Source organism: Arachis hypogaea, chromosome 8 (genome assembly GCF_003086295.3).
Source record: "Arachis hypogaea cultivar Tifrunner chromosome 8, arahy.Tifrunner.gnm2.J5K5, whole genome shotgun sequence".
Taxonomy (NCBI): Eukaryota; Viridiplantae; Streptophyta; class Magnoliopsida; order Fabales; family Fabaceae; genus Arachis; species Arachis hypogaea.
This window is the reverse complement of record NC_092043.1, coordinates 16532775-16555709: the sequence shown is the minus strand read 5'-3', so window position 1 is coordinate 16555709 and position 22935 is coordinate 16532775. Positions and strand designations below refer to the sequence as shown.

General features: G+C 41.6%; 1 protein-coding gene across 1 annotated transcript; it reads right to left on the bottom strand.

The window, feature by feature from the left end:
* Positions 1 to 9612: 9612 nt before the first annotated feature.
* Positions 9613 to 11382, bottom strand: LOC112705073 (uncharacterized). The gene has a single exon (XM_025755933.1). It carries the CDS (start codon positions 11380 to 11382, stop codon positions 9613 to 9615), a length of 1770 nt encoding a protein of 589 aa, XP_025611718.1.
* Between the last annotated feature and the right edge of the window lie 11553 nt (positions 11383 to 22935).

Here is a 22935-nt window from a genome sequence, read left to right as displayed (position 1 = left end):
TTGGGCAGTAGTCTGTTTACAAATTCTAATTGCTTTGCATTTCAAGAGGACAATATTGACCATATTAGAAGAAATAATATAGTTAGCTTGAACAGATTTGTCTAAATCAAGTGTTGAATTTCAGGCAAGAAAGAAAGACTATATGCCTGTAAGAATCTTGGAGTTGATGTTGTCATCAATTATAAGATAGAAGACTCTGTTGCACGATTAAAAGAAGAAACAGGAGCAAAAGGTATATTATTTTCTAAATTTTGTAATTAATTTGTACAACAATAGAAGCATCTATTTCCGTTGTCACTGCCTATATTGCTGCAAGTGTTGATGTCATTATGGATCAAATTGTGGGATTGTACCTTTAGTGAAACCTAGACAGCTTAAGCATTGATGGAAGGCTTTTCCTCATAGTTGGTGTTATAGTAGAAGTAAATCTAAACAGTATAATCGCAATCTTCCTCACAACTCAGAGTTAGCAAATATTTTTATTGATTTATTAACATTATATTAGGAAAAATACACAATCCTCCTCATAAAGGTTTGGTTGTGCTTTGGTTTTCTTTTCTTTAAAAAAAGGTTTAGCTGTTGCTTTGACTTTCTTTAACAGTATATGTGTGCAATAATTTTATAACTATACGTGATTATTTTGTGATCATTTATTTACTCATAAGAAGTTTGTGTATCTGTTTATGTGAATTTTGAGGAGGAATTAACAGCAATGTCTCATTTTGGACCATTAATTTTCTTTCCTTCTTTATGGATACCAGAAATTGATGTTGAATTAATGGTGCATACCATTAATCTGTTTTTTTTCTTTCCTACTTATTTATTTTTTAAAATTTGTTAAAATATGCTAAAAAAATTTCATTTAAATAAAAAAATTAAGAATATGCAAATAAATTTTAACAACTCTAAATTTTATATATTTATGTTTTGTAATTGGTTTAAACATTAATATTTTTAATCACTCAATTCATGCAACGTGTGAAAAATTGTTATATATTAATAGATATGAACTCCTTTGCATAGAGATTAAAATAAAATTAAATAGATCTATGAAACAACATGTCCGAAAAATGAAAAACATACTAATGAAATATTTTGAATAATTAATTTCATAAATCTAAAATAGTTAATTTTTTTAATTTAATTAAAATGTGATTGTTTTAAAGGTTACCATTTGAAAAAAATATATTAAAAAGATATAAGTTAATATAAACTAAAATATTAAAGAATATTACCTACATTAATTTTTCTGTATACTAACTAAATTAATCATTTAATCTTTTTGTATACAATATAAATTAATTCTTTTAATAAATATATATTAATCTTTTTGTAAATAAAATATACAAAAAAATAATAAAATAGATTAAGTACATGACTTGTGTGTAGTGTAGACCATACACTAGGAGTCTAATAGTATAACTAAATGTCACTTAGCTTGTATTCGTTATGTTGTTTGTGTAATTACAATATAAATTATTTTTATTAAAATTTTAATTTTTTGGTATGTATATCAGTAACAAAACCTAACATTTATTTAAATATACAAATATAATAACTTTCACATTTAAGTGATATATGCTAATATGGATTGGAAAAATTATAAGATTATTCTGCCTCTGAAAAACATATAATGCAATAATCTTATATAATGTATAATATATATATATATGTTCGGAACTACGGTTACCGGACGGTTCGGGTAGAGGTGTGAAGTGACAGGATTGCCTCGTCTCGAGCGGGTGTGCCGGGTCCGAATCTTTCGAGTAGCCGAACTCTCGTTGTGGAAAGACGGAGAGGGGCGTCACCTGCAAAGACACTCCGACGCTCTAGTCAGTCAGTATGCAGGCGAGAAATGGGTTAGGTAGAATATGTGACGTACCTTGGGGGAAGGGCAGGTCCTTCCCCATTTATACCGTGTCAGAGGTGGGCCCTGTGGGGACGGGCCCATTTTCCTCGAAACTTCCTCATAACTGTATTGGGGGAATAGCGAGGACGCGTGTCCAGGCATCGTGGCGAGTGCTGAGAACTCGACCGCTCGGATCGGGTTCTCGATGGGTCGGGCCGACCCGTACGTGGCTTGGGCCAGACCGTAACAGTGCCCCCACGCGCCGGCAATCAGTCGCATGGGCCGTTGGTGGCGGGTTGTCTCTTTCTTCATAGTCGCTAGGTCGGTCGTTCGCGTGGGAGACGCGCCACTCGCATGCGTGCCCGTTTGTAATTCGAGGCGTTCATTCGTCGCCTTGTTTCTCGCGCGGGGCATTGAATGCTCATAATGGGTTGAAAAAACCTCGTGTGTAAAGACTATTCTGCCCCCAGGCCTTTCGCGCTCTCCCTAAGGCAGTTTTAAACAGTTTCGCATTTTTCTCTCCCATTCTTGTTTCTCCTGATCGTTTTTATTCTTCCTTCTTCCTGCATTCCCCATCGTCCAGAAGTTCTTTCCAGCGTTCTAGTGTGTTTCGTTCCTTTCCGAATTTTCCTAACAATCCAGGTAATCACCATTTTCCTTCTGCCTCAATGGTTTTCTGCATGTTCATTGTAGGTATCTTTTGTTGTTTTATCTCTGTGAATAGATGTATTTTCTTTCTATCGGATATGGTGTGCCACGGGGGGTTACCATTATGGACTTGGTATTATTTGGTCTCCCCTTTAGCTATACTTAGTTTGGGTTGTGGGGTAGGTGATGTGTGGGTTTTCGGGTTTTTTCGGGCTTCCGACCTCATGGACTAACCGAGCGGTGCCCCCACTGTAGGTATGCCTCGTGTCGTTGGCCGGGCTTCAACTTCCGCCGCGGGTTACGACCCATATGCCTGGGTTGTTTCCGACCTCAGGGACTCCCCCAACCAGATGGGTGAGGAGGAGCTCACGGAATTCCGTCAAGCCGAGTACCTGTGTGGGGGTACCGATGAGGAGGCTAATTACGACGTTTATGTCCCTGCTCCTCATGAGCGGCTGCATGAGATTAACTTCAACGCCCCCCGGGTTACCGACTGGATCTGGTTTTATAAGGCCATGTTCACCCAAGTGGGGGTGCGCATCCCTTTTTCTCCCTTCCAGATGGGCCTTCTTAACTGGATCTCGGTGGCGCCATCCCAGCTGCATCCGAACAGTTGGGCTTCCATCCGCTGCTTCGAGATGGTGTGCGAATACTTGGAGCTACCGATCTCCGTCGACGTCTTCCTCTACTTTTTTAATCTTACGAACCCTTCGAAGGAAGGGAAACATAAAAAAGGGTTCATGTCCTTCCGGTCTGCCCAAGGCCGGAGGATTTTCGGCTTGTTCGAGGACTCTTATCATGGGTTCAAGGACAAGTATTTCAAAGTTCGACCGGTTAAGGGTCATCACCCTTTTTGGTTGTCATTGGAAAAAGAGCGCATCATCCCGACGTACTGGAGCTTCGGGGCGGGGTCTAATCCTTTTATCAAGGTTACTTACAAAGGTATGTCGGCTGTGGATCGGAGGATAGCCGACATATTGTGGGCAGTTCTTGGGAGAAATAATGTGAATCCTCATCTCCTAATGGGTAACCGAGAGGCTGCTCGAGATTATATTCGTGAGTTGCCCTTGTCGTGTAGTCGTTTGCATGATTGTTTATTTTTGCTTTCCCTTGTTGATTGCCAATTTGCTAATTTGTTCATTTCTTGTTTGTAGTGGGATTGTCTGCCGAAGTGACCGGCATGGAGAATTTGTTCCATACCTTCCTCCAGGAGGATGATGGCGAAGAGGCTGGGGGACAGTCGGTGACGGTTCCTGAGGGCGAGGCGGCCCAGGCGGAACCCACGCCTCCCGACGTTGCCACGCCCACGAAGGTTGCCACTCCAACATCTGCGTCCCCTATTCTCAAGGAAGTGGCCGTTCATGGGCACTCATCTTCGGCTCGTCGGGAAGAGGACGAGGAGTTGTCTGTCATCCCCACCCCAAGAGACAAAGGTCGCAGTCTAGTCCCGAAGGGGTCTTTACCATCATGAAAAGGAACTTTGATGCCGGGTCGTTCATAGATGCTCAGTTGCTTCCTGGCACGGAGGAACATTTCCATGGTACCGACCTCTCTGGGCAAGCACGATGGATGTATCGTACCCTTCTTTGCAGCGCGGCCATAGCCCGGAAGGCTGAGTTCGAGCTTTCGGGTATGGCCTCGCTTCGTCGGAAGCTCGAGACCACGGCCGCGGCCAACAACAAGCTTAAAACTCAAGTTGAAACACTCCAAGGACAGCTGGCGGAGGCGGGGAATAAGCTCGAGGCCGCCGAGAAGAAGACTGCGTCGGCCGAAGAGAAGTTAAAAACTGCCGATGCGTCTGTGTTCCGTCTGACGGAGCAAGAGATGACCTTGAAGAGCCAGTTGAGCGCCGCACAAAATTGGGCGGCCACATTAGAGAAAGAGCGTGACGACGCAGTTGCGGCCACTAAGACCGCTCGGGATGAGGCCGATGCATTCAAGAAAAAACATAAGGAGGTTAAGGAGCAAGGCAAGAATGCGATTTTCATGACCGAAGAGGCTCTCAAAGCTCAAGTGAAGATTATTGCTCCTGATTTCGATGTGTTGGCAATTGGAGTCTTCAAAACCATCAAGGATGGGAAGGTCGTCGACATGCCGAAGAAGTGATTTTTGTAACTTTTGAATTTTCGTAGAACTGTGTTTGTATTAAAACCGTTAGCGGGTTTGTTGTTTTGTATGTACGTACGCTTGCTTACTATGTTGGTCTCGTTTCAATGTTTGCTGGTTTACTCGCCTTTACCGTTACGTCGGCACTTCTTTGAGGTCGTGTTATTTTTTTGTAATAGCCGTTTGTTAGGTCCTTGGCCTAGGGGGTCCCGGGGTGATCAGTCCCGGGACCGTGTATCCTCGTTAGCACGGCGGTTGATAAAAAAAAAGGAAAGTAAACACAAGATAGAAAAATATGGCAAACGTAACAATTAGTAATTAAGTAAATCTTATCATTGTAGCAAAGGTATTGAAGTGTTGTTACAAAGCAAACGATTTAGGAGTAAAACCTTCTTAAGTTATCGGCATTCCATGTCCTCGGGATCTCCTTGTCATTGAGCTTTTCCAATTTGTATGTGCCCTTTCCGATCACCTCCTTAATTCTGTAGGGCCCTTCCCAGTTTGCTGCCAATTTGCCTTCTCTTGGGGTTGATGATTGGATTTTTGACGGTTTAGAATTTCACTAATGAAATCTCGTTGTAAAGTATAGTTTCTAAACCAAACAATAATCCTTTCATGCAAAAAGTTGTTTGTCACTAGTACAAACCCCTAAATTTATAAACCGAAGTATTGAACCTCGGGTCGTTCTCCCTAGGAATTGTAATGAAGTGTCTTGTTATTGGTTGTGAGTTATTTTGGGGTTTTGATAAGAAGCATGAAAGATAAATGACAAGAAAGTAAACTAAGGCCTAAAAAGATCTTGGCAAGGGTTGGTGGTCAAGGATCTCTATCCTAATCACTAACCACAATATGAGAATTGGCAAGGATTAATCTCATTAAATCATCCTCTAACTAATAGCAAAGGAAAGTCAAATGAGCTATATCAATCCTAGTCCATAAGTCCTAACTCTCCACTAATTCAATTAGTGAGAACTAGAGTAAATGGCTCCCAATCATCAATTACTTGGACATTAGTAACTCAAGAGTTCCTAAGTTACCTTTCCAAGCCAAGAGTATAAAATTCTACTCTAAAATCCAACCAAGCATTTCATCAAACACTTGGAGTGCAATAGAAGTAATCATTATTAAATGCAAGAATTAAAGGAATCTACAACTACAAAAACAAGAGATCAACAATAGAAAAGCAAAGAAGACACATTTAGTATGAATTACCTCTTATTGAATTGGAAGAATGTAGAAGGAACAATACTAGATCTACAACAAAATATAAGAACAACATAAAGGGAATTACAACAAAAGAGTAGAAGAAGATGAATGTAGCAACAAAGAATTGAGAAGATAGAAGTAGAAGAAGATGAATAAAATCTAGATCTAAGAACTAATCCTAATCCTAATCCTAGAGAGAAGTGTGAGCTTCTCTCTCTAAAACTAATTTTCCCTTCAAAAATAAGCTAAACTAAACTAATGGTAACTAGATTTTTCATCCCCCTTCAATCCTTGACTTAAATAGCATCAAAAATGAGTTGGATTGGGCCCACAAGGCTCCTAAAACCGCTGGGGACGATTTCATTAAAGTGGCCACGGACAGAATCGGCGTGCGCGCGCAAAGTGCGTGTGCGCGCCCCTGAACGCGAAGCAACATATGGTAAAATTTATATCATTTCGAAGCCCCGGATGTTAGCTTTCCAACCCAACTGGAACCGCATCATTTGGACCTCTGTAGCTCAAGTTATGGTCGTTTAAGTGCGAAGAGGTCGGCTTGACAGCTTTCCGGTTCTTTCATTTCTTCATGAGTTCTCCAACTTTTCATGCTTCTTTCTTCATTCCCTTGATCCACTCTTTGCCTCCTAAACCTTAAATCACTTAACAAACATATCAAGGCATCTAATGGAATCAAGGTGAATTAGATTTAGCTATTTTAAGACCTAAAAAGCATGTTTTCACTCTTAAGCACAATTAAAGGAGAATATACAAAACCATGCTATTTCATTGAATAAATGTGGGTAAAAGGTTATAAAATCCCCTAAAATCAATACAAGATAAACCGTCAAATTGGGGTTTGTCAGGGGTCGGTAAGCCGATGTTGTTGCGCCTTAGGACGAGGTCATTTGCTTCAAACTTCCTTTTGAGTGCTTTGCCATTGTAGCGTAGGGCCATTCTTTGTTTTAGTGCTGTTTCCGTCAAGTGGGCCGTCTCCCTGGTTTCGTCTATTAGATCCTTCTCCACAGCTTCCTCTACTCCTTTCAAAAGTAGTCGTGGGCTTGGTTCCCCAATTTCCACAGGTATTACCGCATCTAGCCCGTACGTTAGTCGAAAGGGAGTCTCCCTAGTGGAAGACTGCTCGGTTGTACGGTAGGACCAGAGGACCGAGGCGAGCTCGTCGGCCCAAGTGCCTTTTTTATTATCCAGCCGCTTCTTAAGCCCTAGCAGTATGATCTTGTTTGCGGACTCAACCTGTCCATTTGTCTGGGGGTGTTCCACTGAGGAGAACCTCTGTCTTATGCCCAGGCCGGTGAGGAACTCTGTGAATTTCATGTCGGTGAACTGTGTTCCGTTGTCCGAGATAACGACCTCCGGGATACCGAACCGCGTTATCACTTGCCTCCATATGAACTTCCTGCAGTTGGACGAGGATATACTGGCCAGCGGCTCGACTTCTATCCATTTGGTGTAGTAGTCAATGGCGACTATGAGGTACTTGACTTGTCCGGGACCAACCGGAAAGGGGCCCAAGAGATCGACTCCCCATTGTGAAAATGGCCGGGAAGACGTTAACAAGCTTAGCTCGGAAGCCGGTGCCTTGTGGAAATTGGCATTTTGTTGGCATCTGACACACTTCCTAACGAATTCTTTGGAGTCAGCCATCATTGACGGCCAATAGTATCCAGCTCGGATTAATTTTCTTGCCAGGGCTTTGTCTCCTATGTGATGGCTGCAGCACCCTTCATGGACTTCCTTGAGGACGTAGTCCGTTTGGTCGGGGTGCAGGCATTTCAGCAGGGGCTGGTTAAATCCTTTCCTGAACAATTGACCCTGGATGATCGCATACCTGGCTGCTTCCCTTCTCAGTTTCTTAGCATCTTTATCGTTGTCGGGAAGTCTGTCGTTTTCTAAGAAGTCGGTGATGGGGTCCAACCATGAGGGGCTTAGCTTCGAGAGGTGCAAGGTGACTGCCGGCTCCTTCATCATTCCTTGGATTAGAGATCGGTTGCCTTCTCCCGGTTTTGTGCTAGCCAACTTTGATAGGAGATCTGCCCGTGTGTTCCTTTCTCTCAGAACGTGATGGATCGTGACTTCCTCAAACTTTCGGCTCAAATCCTTGACTTTCTCCAAGTACTTTTGTAGTAGCGAGTCCCTGGCTTGGTAGCTCCCGTCTACTTGGGAGGTGACGACTTGCAAATCGCTGCATACTTCCAACCTTGTCGCCCCGACCTCCGTCGCTAGGGTTAAGCCTCCTATAAGGGCTTCGTACTCCGCTTGGTTGTTCGAAACGGGGAATTCAAACTTGATCGACTGCTCGTACACGACCCCGGCCGGGCTCTCTAGGATGATCCCGGCGCCCCCGGACGTCTGATTGGAGGCCCCGTCCACATGGAGCCTCCAGCGTGTGCCCGTTTCTTCGGTTGGTTCTCCCATCACTTCCACCAGGAAATCCGCCATCGCTTGCGCCTTGATCGCTTGTCGAGGCTCGTACCGTATGTCGTATTGGGAGAGTTCGATGGACCATGTCATCATTCTTCTCGCCAAATCGGGTTTCTGGAGTACTTGCCGGATTCCTTGGTCCGTCCTTACGATGATCTGGTGGCCTTGGAAGTATTGTTTTAACCTCCTCAAAGTGGTCAAGAGTGCCAGAGCTAGCTTTTCCAGTTTGCTGTACCTTAGTTCTGCCCCTTGTAGGGCTCTGCTCACGAAATAGACCGGCTGTTGAGCCCTTCCTTCCTCTCGTACTAGAACCGCGGCCAGGGCTTCTCCTGTTATGGCGAGGTATAGGTATAGCGGCTCTCCGGCCTTTGGCTTTCCGAGTACGGGGGGTGCCGCTAGGATTTCCCTGAAGTGTCTAAAGGCTTCTTCGCACGCGGGTGTCCATTCGAATGTTATCCCTTTCTTCATGAGGTTAAAGAAAGGTAGTGCCTTTGTTGCCGAAGCTCCGAGAAAACGGGATAGCGAGGTCAGTCGCCCTGCCAGTCTTTGGACGTCTTTGTTACAACCCGGGCTCTTTATCTGGAGTACCGCTTGGCATTTCTCCGGGTTAGCTTCTACCCTTCTTTGGGTTATCATGAATCCTAGGAACTTTCCAGCTTCCATGGCGAAGGCACATTTGAGGGGATTAAGCCTCATGCCGTGTTGTCGGAGAGACGCGAATACACTTCTCAGGTCATTCAGAAGGTCATCGGGCCGCGCAGTCTTTGCGAGGATGTCATCCACATACACCTCCACCGTCTTGCCCATGAGGTCACCAAATATTTTGTTCATCAGTCTTTGGTATGTCGCTCTCGCGTTTTTTAGGCCGAACGGCATTACCCTGTAGTAGAAGGTTCCTCCTGGCGTTATAAATGCTGTTTTAGCCTCGTCGGGTCGGTGCATCGGTATCTGATTGTAGCCGGAGTAGGCATCCATAAAGCTCAGATATCAGTAGCCCGCCACCGCGTCGACGAGGGCATCTATGTTGGGGAGGGGGAAACAGTCCTTGGGGCATGCCTTGTTGAGGTCGGAGTAGTCTACGCACATTCTCCATTTACCGTTGTGCTTCTTTACTAACACTACGTTCGAGAGCCAGGTTGAGTAGTCTATCTCCCGTATGAAGCCCGCTTCAAGGAGGCTGGCCGTCTGCCTGGCCACCTCCTCCGCCCTTTCGCGCGACATCTTTCTCCTCCTCTGAGCCACCGGGCGAGCTTCCGCTTTGACGGCCAGGTGATGTGACATGACTTTGGGGTCTATGCCCGGCATGTCGGCCGGTGTCCAGGCGAACAAGTCCCCATTGGCCCTGATCATTTCTACCAAGGGTTCCTTCAGTTCTTGTGGAAGATTTCTATTGACAAACGTGAACTTGTCCTCCGTGTCACCGACCCTAAACTTCTCCAAGTCCCCCTCCGGTTCCGGTCTGGGCTTGTCGTCAACCCTGGCGTCCAAGTCAGCCAGGAACACCCTGACGCCTCTTTGGATTTCTTCCTTAGGGAAAGGCTAGCATTGTCGCAAGCGACCGCCGTTTCTAGGTCTCCCCTTATGGACCCTATAGATCCGTCGTTGGCAACAAACTTCATGACTAGTAGCTTTGTGTTGATTATTGCCTCAATATCGTTAATCGTCTTCCTCCCCAAAATGATGTTGTAGGCCGTAGAATCTCGGAGAACCACGAATTCAGCCATTGCCGATCTTCGGCCTTGAACGTGTCCCACGGAAATCGGCAGGGATATTATTCCATCTGGCTTGATGAAGTAGTCGCCTAGTCCGATGACCCCGTGCTGATGAGTCGATAGGTCGGCGTCCTTTAATCCCAGTGCGTCGAACACGTTGCGGAACATAATGTTCGAGTCTGCCCCCGTGTCAACAAGGATCCGTTTTACGAGGCCTGTTCCCACCCTGGCCGTGATGACCATGGGTGGATTTTCAGGGGCCTCGTCGAACCACTGATCTTCCAGGCCGAAGGAGATAGATGGGGGCTTCTTGGAGCTTCGCATCGACGCGGAGGAGACCACCAGGATCTTGGTGTCTTTCTTGTGTGCCGATCTCGACCTTGGTGCCGCGTTTTTGGCGGTTACTACGTTTATCACGGTGAGACCATGGTCTTTGTCTTCTGGCTCTTGTCGTCGCTTTGTCGACCGGGTCTTTCCTTCATCGTCCTGGTCTCGATGTCGCCTCCTCGGCTCCCTTATAAGATGGGAGAATTCTGAGAGTTTACCGTCCCTTATGGCTTGCTCTAATGCATCCCTCAAGTCAAAGCAGTCCTGTGTTTGGTGTCCATAGCCCTTGTGGTAGTCACAGTAGAGGCTCTTGTTTCCCCCCGTACGGTCCTTGAGTGGTCGGGGCTTCGACAAGATCCCTTTCTCGGCTATTTGCTGGTAAACTTCCATGATAGGGAGAGTGAGTGGAGTGTAGTTTGTGAACTTCTCGACTCGGGAAAACGGTCTGGGTGCCTTGCTCGGCCCTCCCTCTTTGGCTTGTTCTTTCTGCCTCTCTCCGTTACCCTGTTGCCTCGGTTGATTGTAGCCGTAGTGCCGTTTATTGGCAGCCACGACCTGGCTGACTTCCTCGTCATTTATGTATTCCTTAGCCACCGTTTGGATTTCGTGCATCGTCCAAACTGGTTTCGTGGTGAGGTGTTTTCGAAAGTCCTCGTTCAGGAGGCCGTTTGTCAGACAGAGGTTGGCCACCGAGTCGGTTAGGCCGTCAATTTCTAAGTATTCGTCGTTGAAGCGGTCCAGGTATTTCCTGGTCGGCTCCCCGGGCCTTTGGGTTATCCCGAGCAGGTTGATCGGGTATTTTGCCTTCGCTATTCGTGTTGTGAATTGAGCTAAGAAAGCACGACTGATGTCCGAAAACTCATAGATGGACCCTTGCGGGAGGCCGTTGAACCATCGGATCGCAGGTCCGGCTAGGGCGACCGGGAAGGCCCGGCACCTCACCTCGTCCCCTACTCCCTCCAGATTCATTCTAGCCTCGAAAGCCGTGAGGTGTTCCAGAGGGTCTTGGGTTCCATCGTACCTCATGTCCGTTGGTTTGTCGAAGTGCTTCGGCAACCGGACCTCAAGGATGGACCGATGGAACGGGGTGGCGCCCATTATCACGGGTTACCGCGTCCTCACAAGCCTTCCTTCTCCGCCTTCGCGATCTCGTCCCGTGTGGCGCATTTCCTTGCCTCGGGAGTAGATGATTGTGCCGTTTCGTCTTCTCGGGATGGGAGAGTCTTCTCGGGTGCTTTCCGCTTCCGTTCTGGAAGCGGAGGCGTGCCAGGGGTGACTCCGGTGGGAATCTCTCTCCCGGCTCTCTGGGGACGAGGAGTAAGTAGGATCGGTGGTCCGTCGATCGTGCTCCTGATCGGCTAGTTGTCGCTCCAGATTCTGGACTCTGTGGCATAGCTCCTGCATTATTCGGGCGCTGTCACCACCAGTTCCTCCAAAAGGTCGCGTCTCTCGCGTCCTTGTGCGTGGTTCGATGCGTTGTCGAGGGGACCTTCGTCGTCCTCCCGGTGAAGCGACAGAGGCTGCCGCCTCTGCGCCGGATGCTCAGCCTTGGTCTCCAAGGCCCGGCACAACTTCCATAACAGCGATCCCCACAGACAGCGCCAATGTTCGGAACTACGGTTACCGGACGGTTCGGGTAGAGGTGTGAAGTGACAGGATTGCCTCGTCTCGAGCGGGTGTGCCGGGTCCGGATCTTCCGAGTAGCCGAACTCTCGTTGTGGAAAGACGGAGAGGGGGGCGTCACCTGCAAAGACACTCCGACGCTCTAGTCAGTCAGTGTGCAGGCGAGAAATGGGTTAGGTAGAATATGTGACGTACCTTGGGGGAAGGGCAGGTCCTTCCCCATTTATACCGTGTCAGAGGTGGGCCCTGTGGGGACGGGCCCATTTTCCTCAAAGCTTCCTCATAACTGTATTGGGGGAATAACGAAGACGCATGTCCAGGCATCGTGGCGAGTGCTGAGAACTCGACCGCTCCGGTCAGGTTCTCGATGGGTCTGGCCAACCCGTACGTTGCTTGGGCCAGACCGTAACAATATATATATATATATTAAAATTAAAATTAAAAATAACAACTATTAATTTCAATGAATAAGTACTAATAAATTTTTATAATGAATCAACATTTAAGCCGCGCGAGTCTTAGACTAGTAACTTGGATGTGAGTAAACTCAGGGTAAATTTAGCAAACTCACACAAGCTCGGATAAAGACTATTTTAGATAAATTTGGTTACTTAAGTATCAAAAGATGTAATTTCACAAAAAAAAAACATTTTTAGTGAAACTTTAAAAATGAAGATATTATATTTAGACTTAATGAATATAGAGATGGTTGAGATTTCACTGTACTTGTGAATATTCTCATGCAGTGGCAAGGTTCATTTGGGTTGGCAAATCGGATTTATACGTTGGAACCAGAAGAGGTGCTTTCTGATGTTAGCTTTAGGTTGGTAATTATTTTATATATCCTTTTATCTGGAGTTCCATTTTACCTGCTGGATCAGAAAATTTTAAATGATAACTTGATATGTAGAAGGAAGAAAGTAATGTGTATGGAAGGGTGTAATATGAATTTTATTGAATGGAATAACAGTAGCAAGTATATCACACTATACTCAAAGCCTCAATGTAACAGTATAAAAAGAACAGGACCAATATAATAAGGAAGAGAAGAAAAATTATGGTGGAACGTCACAAGAGTACAATTCCACGATCCTCATCCAATGACCTGTGCAGAATTTGGGAAAAGGGAAATCAGAGAAGAATTTTCATGACAGAAGAAAAGAAGGAAGAGAAGGAGAGAGAATAGAGAGGCTAGGAGAAATGATATTAAGGTGGATGCTGTATAACTAGTAGTTTAATGTTTCCAAAATTAACAAAAAAAAAAACTTAAATGTTTTCAGATGTGCAGACAAGCAGGAAAAATCTTAAAGATGTGGTACCAAAATATTCCTAGTTTTATATAGTGTCCATCGCTGACACTGGAGACAACACGACTTGCAAGAAAGAACGAAAAGTTAAGAGGAAAGAATCAGTGACACCTTTAGAAGAAGACTAACTGTTAGTTACTTAACAATGTTGCATGCATATACCACTTTAATTTCTTTGGAAAGTGCTCTTGGTTTTAAAATTCCATATAGTTTCAAGATATAATGTATTTCTCTAAATTTTGTTCGTACAACTCTTGAAAACTTAACTTTTTCAAAATTTTACATTAGGGAGGACTATATAGCTTTAAAATTTTACATTCTTATTGAACAATTTAAAGTGTAGTTTATCTCTCAGAGATCCCTTTTTTGTGTAGAAAGAAATAACAAGTAAAAAAAATAATCACGAGTGTCTCAAACTCTCAATCACTGATAAAAGTTGCAGAAAAAAAAACAGTACTATTGCCTTGCTCGTACAAAGTTGAAACCTTCCTCAACTTGCAATTCGGTTGCATCTTTCATGAATTAAAAACACAATTATAACTTATGAGCCAATATTACATTTTACATGTTTAATTTATTCTTCAATTTCAATCTCAACTACCTTGCCGTTCACTACAAATTCATTTCATAGCATCCATTATTAACTTTTTCTAGACTTCATTGCCGTTCACTACTATTTGTTGAGATTTTCTTTTACTGATAAAAAAATAAAAAAAAAGAGAGAAAAACTCTGCTACCCGATACTAAATCCATTAATATAATACTGAGTAGTGATTAGTAACTGATTTGTTATATAGCATAACTACTTCTGAGAGAGACCAGTATGGTAGTAGTATTGAACCTGGCCCCATAACATAACAGAAGATGCATTTATGCTGCATGCATCAAATAAAGTAGAATGAAGGACTAAACTAAGCGTGAGCCAGCTGGAATGAGTTGAAGTCAATGCCGTCTAGGCTGAAGCTGAATTATTGGAAGGAGCAGCTCCTCATCACATCACATCCGCGTCTTGCAATCACATGGCCTGTTTCAAAGTTTTGGAAATGGAAGTAACAATCAAATTACACCAATATTTAGTCTTTGACTTATTGCCAACAAATTATTGAGAACTGCTTCTTCATCTTCACTGTAAGCTTTGATATACCAACACACAGTGCGGTTACAAAGCCTGCAAGCGTTGCATTTTCTACTCACCTTCATATCTGAATTTCTGATCACTTGTTGAGATCAATCACACAATGGTTCCTTCATTACCATTGTTTAGCGATTCCTCATGTTCCAACTGCAACATGGGGCATATTATCAAAGTTTAAATACTTGAGAGCTTTATCCTTCTGTAAACGTGGTGCCTGATTCAATTAAAGAATTATTCCATCTGCGCTACTTGGATCTGTCTTGGATGAATATTAAGACATTGTCAGAGTCTTTGTGCAACTTGTCTAATTTGCAAACCTTGAAGTTGTATCATTGTTCTAATCTAACTACGCTGCCTAGTGGTTTGCATAATCTCGATATTAGAGAAACTGCTTTGGAAGAAATTGAAAGAGTTGCACATTTTAAGTTCCTTTGTTGTCGGCAAGCAGGAGTTAGGGGGACGCCTTGAGATTAAGAAGTTGGAGAATATTGTTGATGTGGAACAAATTGTGGAATGTTGAAGGAAGAGATGCTTAATCAGGTATTCTTCAGAATAGTTTCTTCTTTGAGGGAAGTGAATCTGTGATGGAGTCTGCATTAAAGGCAATGATCAGCATTAACCATCTACGTTGCCTCCAAGAAATACACATCTACAGCAGCACAAGTATGATTTGGTAGAGCTACAAATACAAGACAGCTGTGATTCACTGACCTCGTTGTCATTGGATGCCTTTCCCAATCTCAAGAATCTTGAGATAGAAGGGTGTAGGAACCTGAAATCAGTCTCACTGTCAGAGGCACCACCCAACTTGACTCATCTTGATGTCAGCTTCTGCTCAAAGATGGAAGTCATTACCACGTGACATGAATAGTTTACAGTCTCTCCTTATATATGGGAATTGGCGAGCAACAAATGAGGGATCTATCATGGCCTCACTCATCTTACCATTGAACATAAAGTCATACCCAGAGGTGGGTTCGCTGCCTCACTTTCCCTCCCTTACCACTCTGAACCTCTATCATTTTCCAAATCTGGAGATATTGGAGTGCAACGAGCTTCTCCGCCTCACCTCCCTTCAACAATTGCGCATTGAGTACTGCGAGAAGCTGCCTCCCTCTCTCTTCCTACTCAGAATTGAAGAGTGTCCTTTGCTGGGAGAACACTGCAAGAACAAGCATCAACTAATCTGGCCCAAAATTTTCCGATACAGATTCTGAGTAGGTAATTTTCTAATCTCTAATGTTTGTCATTTCCTTTGTTTTAAAAACAACAACATGCTGTTTTGCACAAAGGGAAAAAAATGATAGCTTGATTTGTGGAAAGAAAAGAGTTAAAAAAAATGGTGTTTTTTTCTTTGCCTAATCTTTATGTTTATGCTTAACCAAATTCATTGTACATATATGATGAGTTTGGAAACTCCAAATTAATTTGATCATGATCAAACGTTATAAAAATAATTATTTACAAAATTATTAAGTTGATCTTTAATTCACATTGGTTAATTAATAATTTTGTTGTGCATATTTTGTTTTGGGCCGAAAGGAAAAAAATATGGCAAGCCCAATATGTTGAAAAATATTCAGCCTTGTGCAAATGTATTTAAGAATATGTGGCTGAATTGTTTTTGTGTTAGTTGGGCCAAATTTAATTGTGCAACCCCAAATCATTTTTTAATGAGAAACCAACTAGCTCGGTCCGAAATTGAAAAAAAGAGAGAAAGCAAAGGTTGCATGCTTTTAACGGATACCACTTTCACTTTTTGATGAATTTCAAATTCAATTAACTTGCATTAATAATATTGGAAACATGAAAGAGAAAGTGAAATTGATTTGATAGCCATCATTGTTATCACACGTTACCAAGCAAAGGGAAATGGGAAACATAATTCATTTTAATTCTCTTTCTTAGTTCCATTGAAAGTTTTTCAATTTTCTCTCTATTTTCTCTCAAGTTTCGGTCACTTCTTTGTCAGGAAGAAGAATGAAGAAGCAAGCCATCAGAGGCAGAAGTAGAGGAGCTATGTGCATGCTAGAAGCCATTATGATGATGGCATTAAGAAAAAGAAAATCTACAGTATGGTGTGGCTGAGATCTTTGCCACTAAAGGTAAGAGTGAAGTAATCTCAAGCTCTCCGTACCCAAAAATGAAAGATATCCAACTCGGTCAGAGGAAGAAGATCACTTGGAAGCATGGCTCGTCTCTACTTTTGATCAACCACCACAAGAGGTAGCTACTGTAGCTACGTGGAGGAAGAGGCAGAAGATAGAGCAGATGGAGCTGTCAAGCATCAAGGACTCATCAAGGGCTAGAAATCCTTCTTGAGGAGCAAGTCAAGATGGAAGGCTCGGATTGATAGAGCTTGGTGAGAAGGGATGACACAGAGGTAATTGCATGTTGGTTATAGCATTCGGTTTTCTCTCCTCTCTCTCTGGCTGAACCAGTTTTGGTTTGAAGAAGAAGAAGAAGATTAGCTCGGTTCAACAGTTTTAACCTTGGAGGCTTCCCCTTCTATAAATAAGGGAGAACAGCCAGGGTTTGAGGCAAGGAGAAAAGAGTGAAAGCACAGAGTTCTCATATCTACCCAAACTAACATAAGTTCTTCTCCTTCAATACGTTTCATGTTGTATTTTTCTTATTAGTTTTGTTTGTCTTGAGTCTCATGGAAAAAGGCAAACAATGAATATGAAAAAAGTCATATAACGGAAAAAAGGCAAAGTATACAAAATTAAAAGAAAAAGCCATAGATGTCCTTAGAGGTCCTTTGTACATCTGTGTTGTGTTTTATGATTCTGTGGGAATCCCCTTGCAAGTTGGGTTAGCACTTAACAGTTGAAAGCTTGGTAGGTGACCAAGTCAAGTTCAGGATTGGGGTTAGATTCTGGACTTGTCCTGGATAGGAAGGGTAGTTCCTAGGAAGAATTGGTATTTGTAATCAAGATTATTATAGTGAAATTCCATCATTGTTGTGATGGAGACTGGATGTAGGCTGCATTGCACTTGGCAGCTGAACCAGGATATTTCTTGGTGTGATTCTCTCTCTCTCTTCTACTCCATTTCTGATTCTGTTCGAAGGAGACAAAATTGAAAAATATCTCTTGGCTGGTTACGAGACAAAAAGAAAAAGTCTCTTGACTAGACACAAGACAAAAACAAGAAATATCTCCTGAAGCTAGTTCAAAAGGCAGCAAGTGTTACTAAGCAAAAAAGGGGCTAAGATTCAACCCCCCTTCTCTTAGCCACTGATAACAATCAATTGGTATCAGAGCTTGGTCTCAAAGAGATCAAGCTTTGCAGCTTGGAGAAAAGATCCAGATGGCAGAGAACAGTGGCTCAAACCTGGTGTCTTACAATCTAACAGAAGGACAGTCAAGCAATAAATCTCCTCTCTTTAATGGAAAGAACTACACTTATTGGAAGGAAAGAATGAAGATTTTTGTGCAAACAGTAGACTACAGACTCTGGAAGATAATCCTAGAAGGTCCTCAATTTCCAATCACTACAAGTGCTGAAGGAATAGTCTCTCTCAAGCCCGAAGCCAGTTGGACTGAAAAAGACAGAAAAAAGGTGGAGCTCAATGCCAAGGCTATCAATTTGCTCAACTATGCAATCAGCTTCGAGAAATTCCGATGAGTATCACGATGCACAATGGCAAAGAAAATCTGGGACAAACTTCAAATCACTCATGAGGGAACAACTATAGTAAAGAAGACCAGGATAGACATGCTGAACAGAGAATATGAAATATTCTCAATGAAGGAAGGAGAATCAATAGATGAAATGTTTGAAAGATTCAACATCATCATTGTTGGCTTGGATGCTATGAGGATCATGTATCCTGAATCTGTGCTTGTGAGGAGAGTTTTGAGAAGTCTTACAAAAGAGTGGAAAACTACGACATTAATTATATCTGAGAGTAGTGGTCTTGATTCCATGACATTTGATGACTTCAGAGGAAATTTACTTGCTTTTGAAAACACATATTTGAAAAAAGATTAAAAAAGAAAAGGAATAGCTCTTACATCTGTTTCTAACCCCCTGGATGATGAATCCAGTGATAATTCTTATGAAAATGAATTTGTTTTGTTTGCCAAAAAAATTTAGGAAAATGGTGAAACTGAAGGAAAGAATCAAGGGAAGCAGCTCAAGGAAACAAAAGAAAGACTTCAGGAAGGTGATATGCTACAGCTGCAAAGAGACTGTGCATTTCAAATCTGATTGTCTTAAATTGAAGAAGGAGGAGAAGCCAAAGAAGGGAAAGAAAAAAGGACTGATGGCTTCTTGGGAAGACTTGGAAAACGACTCAGAAGAAGATGAAGAATAAAAAACCAAGTCCCAACCATGTCTCATGCCAGATCACGTTGAACAGGTAGTATTTCATAACCCTGACACTGAAGATCTTCATCTCATGATAGATCATCTTTCTAAAAAGATTAGATGCTTCCTAAGTGAAAACCAAGATCTTGAATCACAAATCACCATTCTTAAAGCTGAAAATGGTTTTCTAAAAGAAAAACTGAGAGAAGCTGAAACCACTGTTGATCTTGTTGAGGAAAATAAGCGGTTGAAAGATGAAATAAAAGGTTGTGAAAAACAACATTCTGTGGTTGCATATCTAAATTATTTTGAAGAAAATGAGAAGTTGCTCAAAGAGGACGTAGCCACCTTTGCTCAAAGTTCAGAAAATTTAAATCAACTATTGGCTAGTCAAAAACCTCTTTATGATAAAGCTGGGTTGGAATTTCATAAATCTGAAAATTTTATTAAGAAAACTTCTTTTGCAAACATGGCATCATCTTCTAATGATGTAAGGTTTTAAAAACCAACAAGCTTTAGCAAAAACAGCAACTCCAAGGTTTTGTAGATTGTGCAATCAGAATGGTCATTTTTTCATTCAATGTTTTTTATTGAAAGAGTGATTGGAAACAAAGTTTGTAAAGTTGTTTGTGATTACAATGGCTTGGGACAAAGGAGATGGTTTAACGTTCAAGGATCCAAAAAGATTTGGATACCTAAGGTCACTTGAGCTTATTTTGTAGGTGTGCCTAGCATCCAAGTGGAAGGATAATATGTGGTACATAGATAGTGGATGCTCTAGGCATATAACCGGAAAGGCAACCTTCTTCATTAAGCTTGATGAATATGATGGAGGGTTTGTCACTTTTGGTGACAATGGCAAAGGAAAGATAATGGCAATAGGTAAAGTTGGTAAAAGCTTTTCTTCTTTCATAAATGATGTTCTACTTGTTGATGGGCGACTGAAACACAATTTACTAAGCATTAGCCAATTATGTGATCTTGGATATGAAGTTATTTTTAGGAAATTGGATTGTTTAGTTATTTGTGAAAAATCTGGGGATATTTTGTTTGAAGCTAAAAAGTATAACAATGTGTATGAATTGACTCTTGAGGATTTAAAAGATCAAAAGGTGACATGTTTTACATCACTTGAATCTAAAAAATGGCTATGGCATAAGAAATTGGGTCATGCAAGCATGTACCAAATTTCTAAGCTTGTTAAGAAAAACTTGGTAAGAGGAATTCCAAATATTAAATTTGATAAGGATATTACTTGTGATGCTTGTCAATTAGGCAAACAAGTAAAATCCTCTTTTAAACCAAAAGATGGAATTTCTACCAAGAGGCCATTAGAAATGTTACACATTGATCTTTTTGGTTCCACAAGAAATCAAAGTTTAGGAGGTAATCACTATGGTTTGGTTGTGGTAGATGATTACTTTAGATTCGGTTGGATACTCTTCCTTGCTCATAAGAATGATGCTTTCCATGCTTTTTCAACCCTTTGTAAAAGAATTCAAAATGAAAAAGATTTGAAAATTGCCCACTTGAGAAGTGATAATGGAAAAGAATTTGAAAATCAAGATTTTAAAAAATTTTGTGATGATTTTGGAATTGGACATAACTTTTCTTGCCCTAGAACTCCTCAACAAAATGGGGTAGTTAAAAGAAGGAATAGAAGCCTTCAAGAGATGACTAGGGCTATGCTTTGTGAAATGATGTTCTAAAATTTTGTGGGCTGAACCTGTAAATACAACATGTTATATTTTGAATAGGACCATCATTAGAAAGGGTTTAAAGAAAACTCCTTATGAGCTATGGAAAGGAACCCCACCAAATCTTAAGTATTTCCACATTTTTGGATGCAAATGCTTTGTACTTATCAATAAAGAGAATCTTGGTAAATTTGATCCAAAATCCTATGAAGAATGTTTGTTGGATACTCTACCACTAGCAAATCATTTAGAATTTACCTCAAAGAACATAGAATCATAGAGGAATCCATACATGTGTCTTTTTGCGATACTAATTCAATTTCCAGTGCCCTTTTAGATGATGATACAGGTAGTGAAGCAAAAATGAACCATCAACCAAGTCAAGAAAGTCCCAATGCTGTCCCAAGTAAAGAACCTGTCCGTTCAGTTTTGTCTCATTAGGATGGAGGAGACATTTCAGTTTTGTCTCCTGAACCAGTCAGAGATTTCGGAATAGACCAGTCAGCTGAAGCTCATCAAAGCTCAACCTTACTCCGAAAACCAAGAGAATGGAAGTCCATAAAGGGTTATCCTCATGAGTTTATCATTGGTGATCCCTCCCAAGGTGTTACAACAAGATCCTCAACCAAGAAGCAATCCGAACAAAGCAATTTTGCTTTCTTGTCTCAAATGGAGCCTAATAATGTGAAGCAAGCTCTTGAATACCCCTCTTGGGTCAAAGTCATGCAAGAAGAGCTAGCTCAATTTGACAAGAATGAGGTTTGGACACTAGTACCTCATCCGAATGGTAAGAAGGTAACGGGTACTAAGTGGGTTTTCAAAAATAAATTAGGTGAGGATGGTAAGGTTGTTCGTAACAAGGCTAGATTAGTGGTCCAAGGTTACGATCAAGAAGAGGATATTGATTTTGATGAGTCTTTTGCTCCGGTAGCAAGAATGGAAGCAATTAGGTTGCTTCTTGCCTATGCTGCCCATAAGGGTTTTAGAATATTCCAAATGGATGTTAAATGTGCTTTCCTTAATAGCTTTATAGATAGAGAAGTGTTTGTGGCACAACCCCCCGATTTTGAAAATAAAGAATTTCCAAATCGAGTTTTCAAACTTTCAAAGGCTCTTTATGGCCTTAGGCAAGCTCCAAGAGCTTGGTATGAAAGGCTTAGTGCGTTCTTATTGGAAAATCACTTTCAAAGGGGTACCACCAATACTACTTTATTTATTAAAGTATCTAATGATGATATTCTTCTTGTTCAAGTTTATGTGGATGATATAGTGTTTGGATCAGCCAATGAATCCTTATGTGAAGAGTTTGGAAAACTCATGACTAGTGAGTTTGACATGAGTTTAATGGGAGAACTAACATTCTTTCTTGGTCTCCAAATTAAACAAACTCCTAGTGGCACTTTTATTCACCAAGAAAAATATGCTAAAGAATTAATTAAGAAATTGGGCCTAGAAAATTCCAAACCTATGGGAACACCAATGCATCCAAACACTAAGCTTGAAAAAGATGATGATGGCAAAGATATGGATGAAACACGGTATAGAGGAATGATAGGTTCACTCATGTATCTTACCTCCTCTAGACCGGACATTGTCTAAAGTGTGGGTGTATGTTCAAGATTTCAATCTCACCCAAAAGAATCACACCTTTCAGCCGTCAAAAGAGTGATTAGATATATTAAGGGAACATGTGATTATGGCTTATGGTATCCCAAATCTGATGATGTTTTTGTGATGCAGATTATGCGGGAGATCGAGTGGATAGAAGAAGCACATCCGAAATGTGTTGCTTCCTTGGAAGCTCACTAAATATGTGATCAAGCAAGAAACAAGCCATAATAGCTCTATCCACAGCCGAAGCTAAATATATATCTGCCTCTGCTTGTTGTTCACAATTAATTTGGTTAAAAACTCAGTTGGAGGATTATAAATTGAAAATTAATAGTATTTCTTTGTTTTATGATAATATGAGTGCAATAAACATCTCTAAAAATCCTGTGTTGTACTCTAGAACTAAGTACATTGAAATTAGATATCATTTTATTAGAGAACATGTGCAAAAATGTACTATTGATATTCAATTTGTGAAATTCGAAGAACAACTTGTTGATATTTTCACTAAACCTTTGTGTGAGGATAGATTCTGTTCATTAAGGAACAGCTGTTTATGTTGGATTTGAATTCTGTTGATAAATTGTGATTTTTGATGAATCTGTTGGTTTTGTCTCATAGGAAAACAGGAGACAAAATTGAGGACGTGATAAACTGGCCATATACAGGGGAAGAATGATTCTGATATTAATGGTCATGGGCCCCACCAAATCTTCTTTGGCCCTATCCTTGACCCTGGCCCATTTTGAGTTCCTTATATTTTTAATAATAATTCTTTTGGGAAGTTGTCATATCATATCTTGTAGGAAGGAGTTGTTGTCAAATCATAATATTTTCTTCCACCTTTTCCTTTGATTCTAGGAGCTAACCTCTCAATTTTAATTTTAAAAAATATTTCCTTGTTGATAACCGCACCACTTAATGGTCCATTACTCACTTAACCCTCTCTCTCCACTCAGCATTA

Excerpts from the sequence above, each read along its gene's own strand:
- LOC112705073 (XM_025755933.1), bottom strand. The coding sequence starts at position 11,382 with ATGGGCGCCACCCCGTTCCATCGGTCCATCCTTGAGGTCCGGTTGCCG.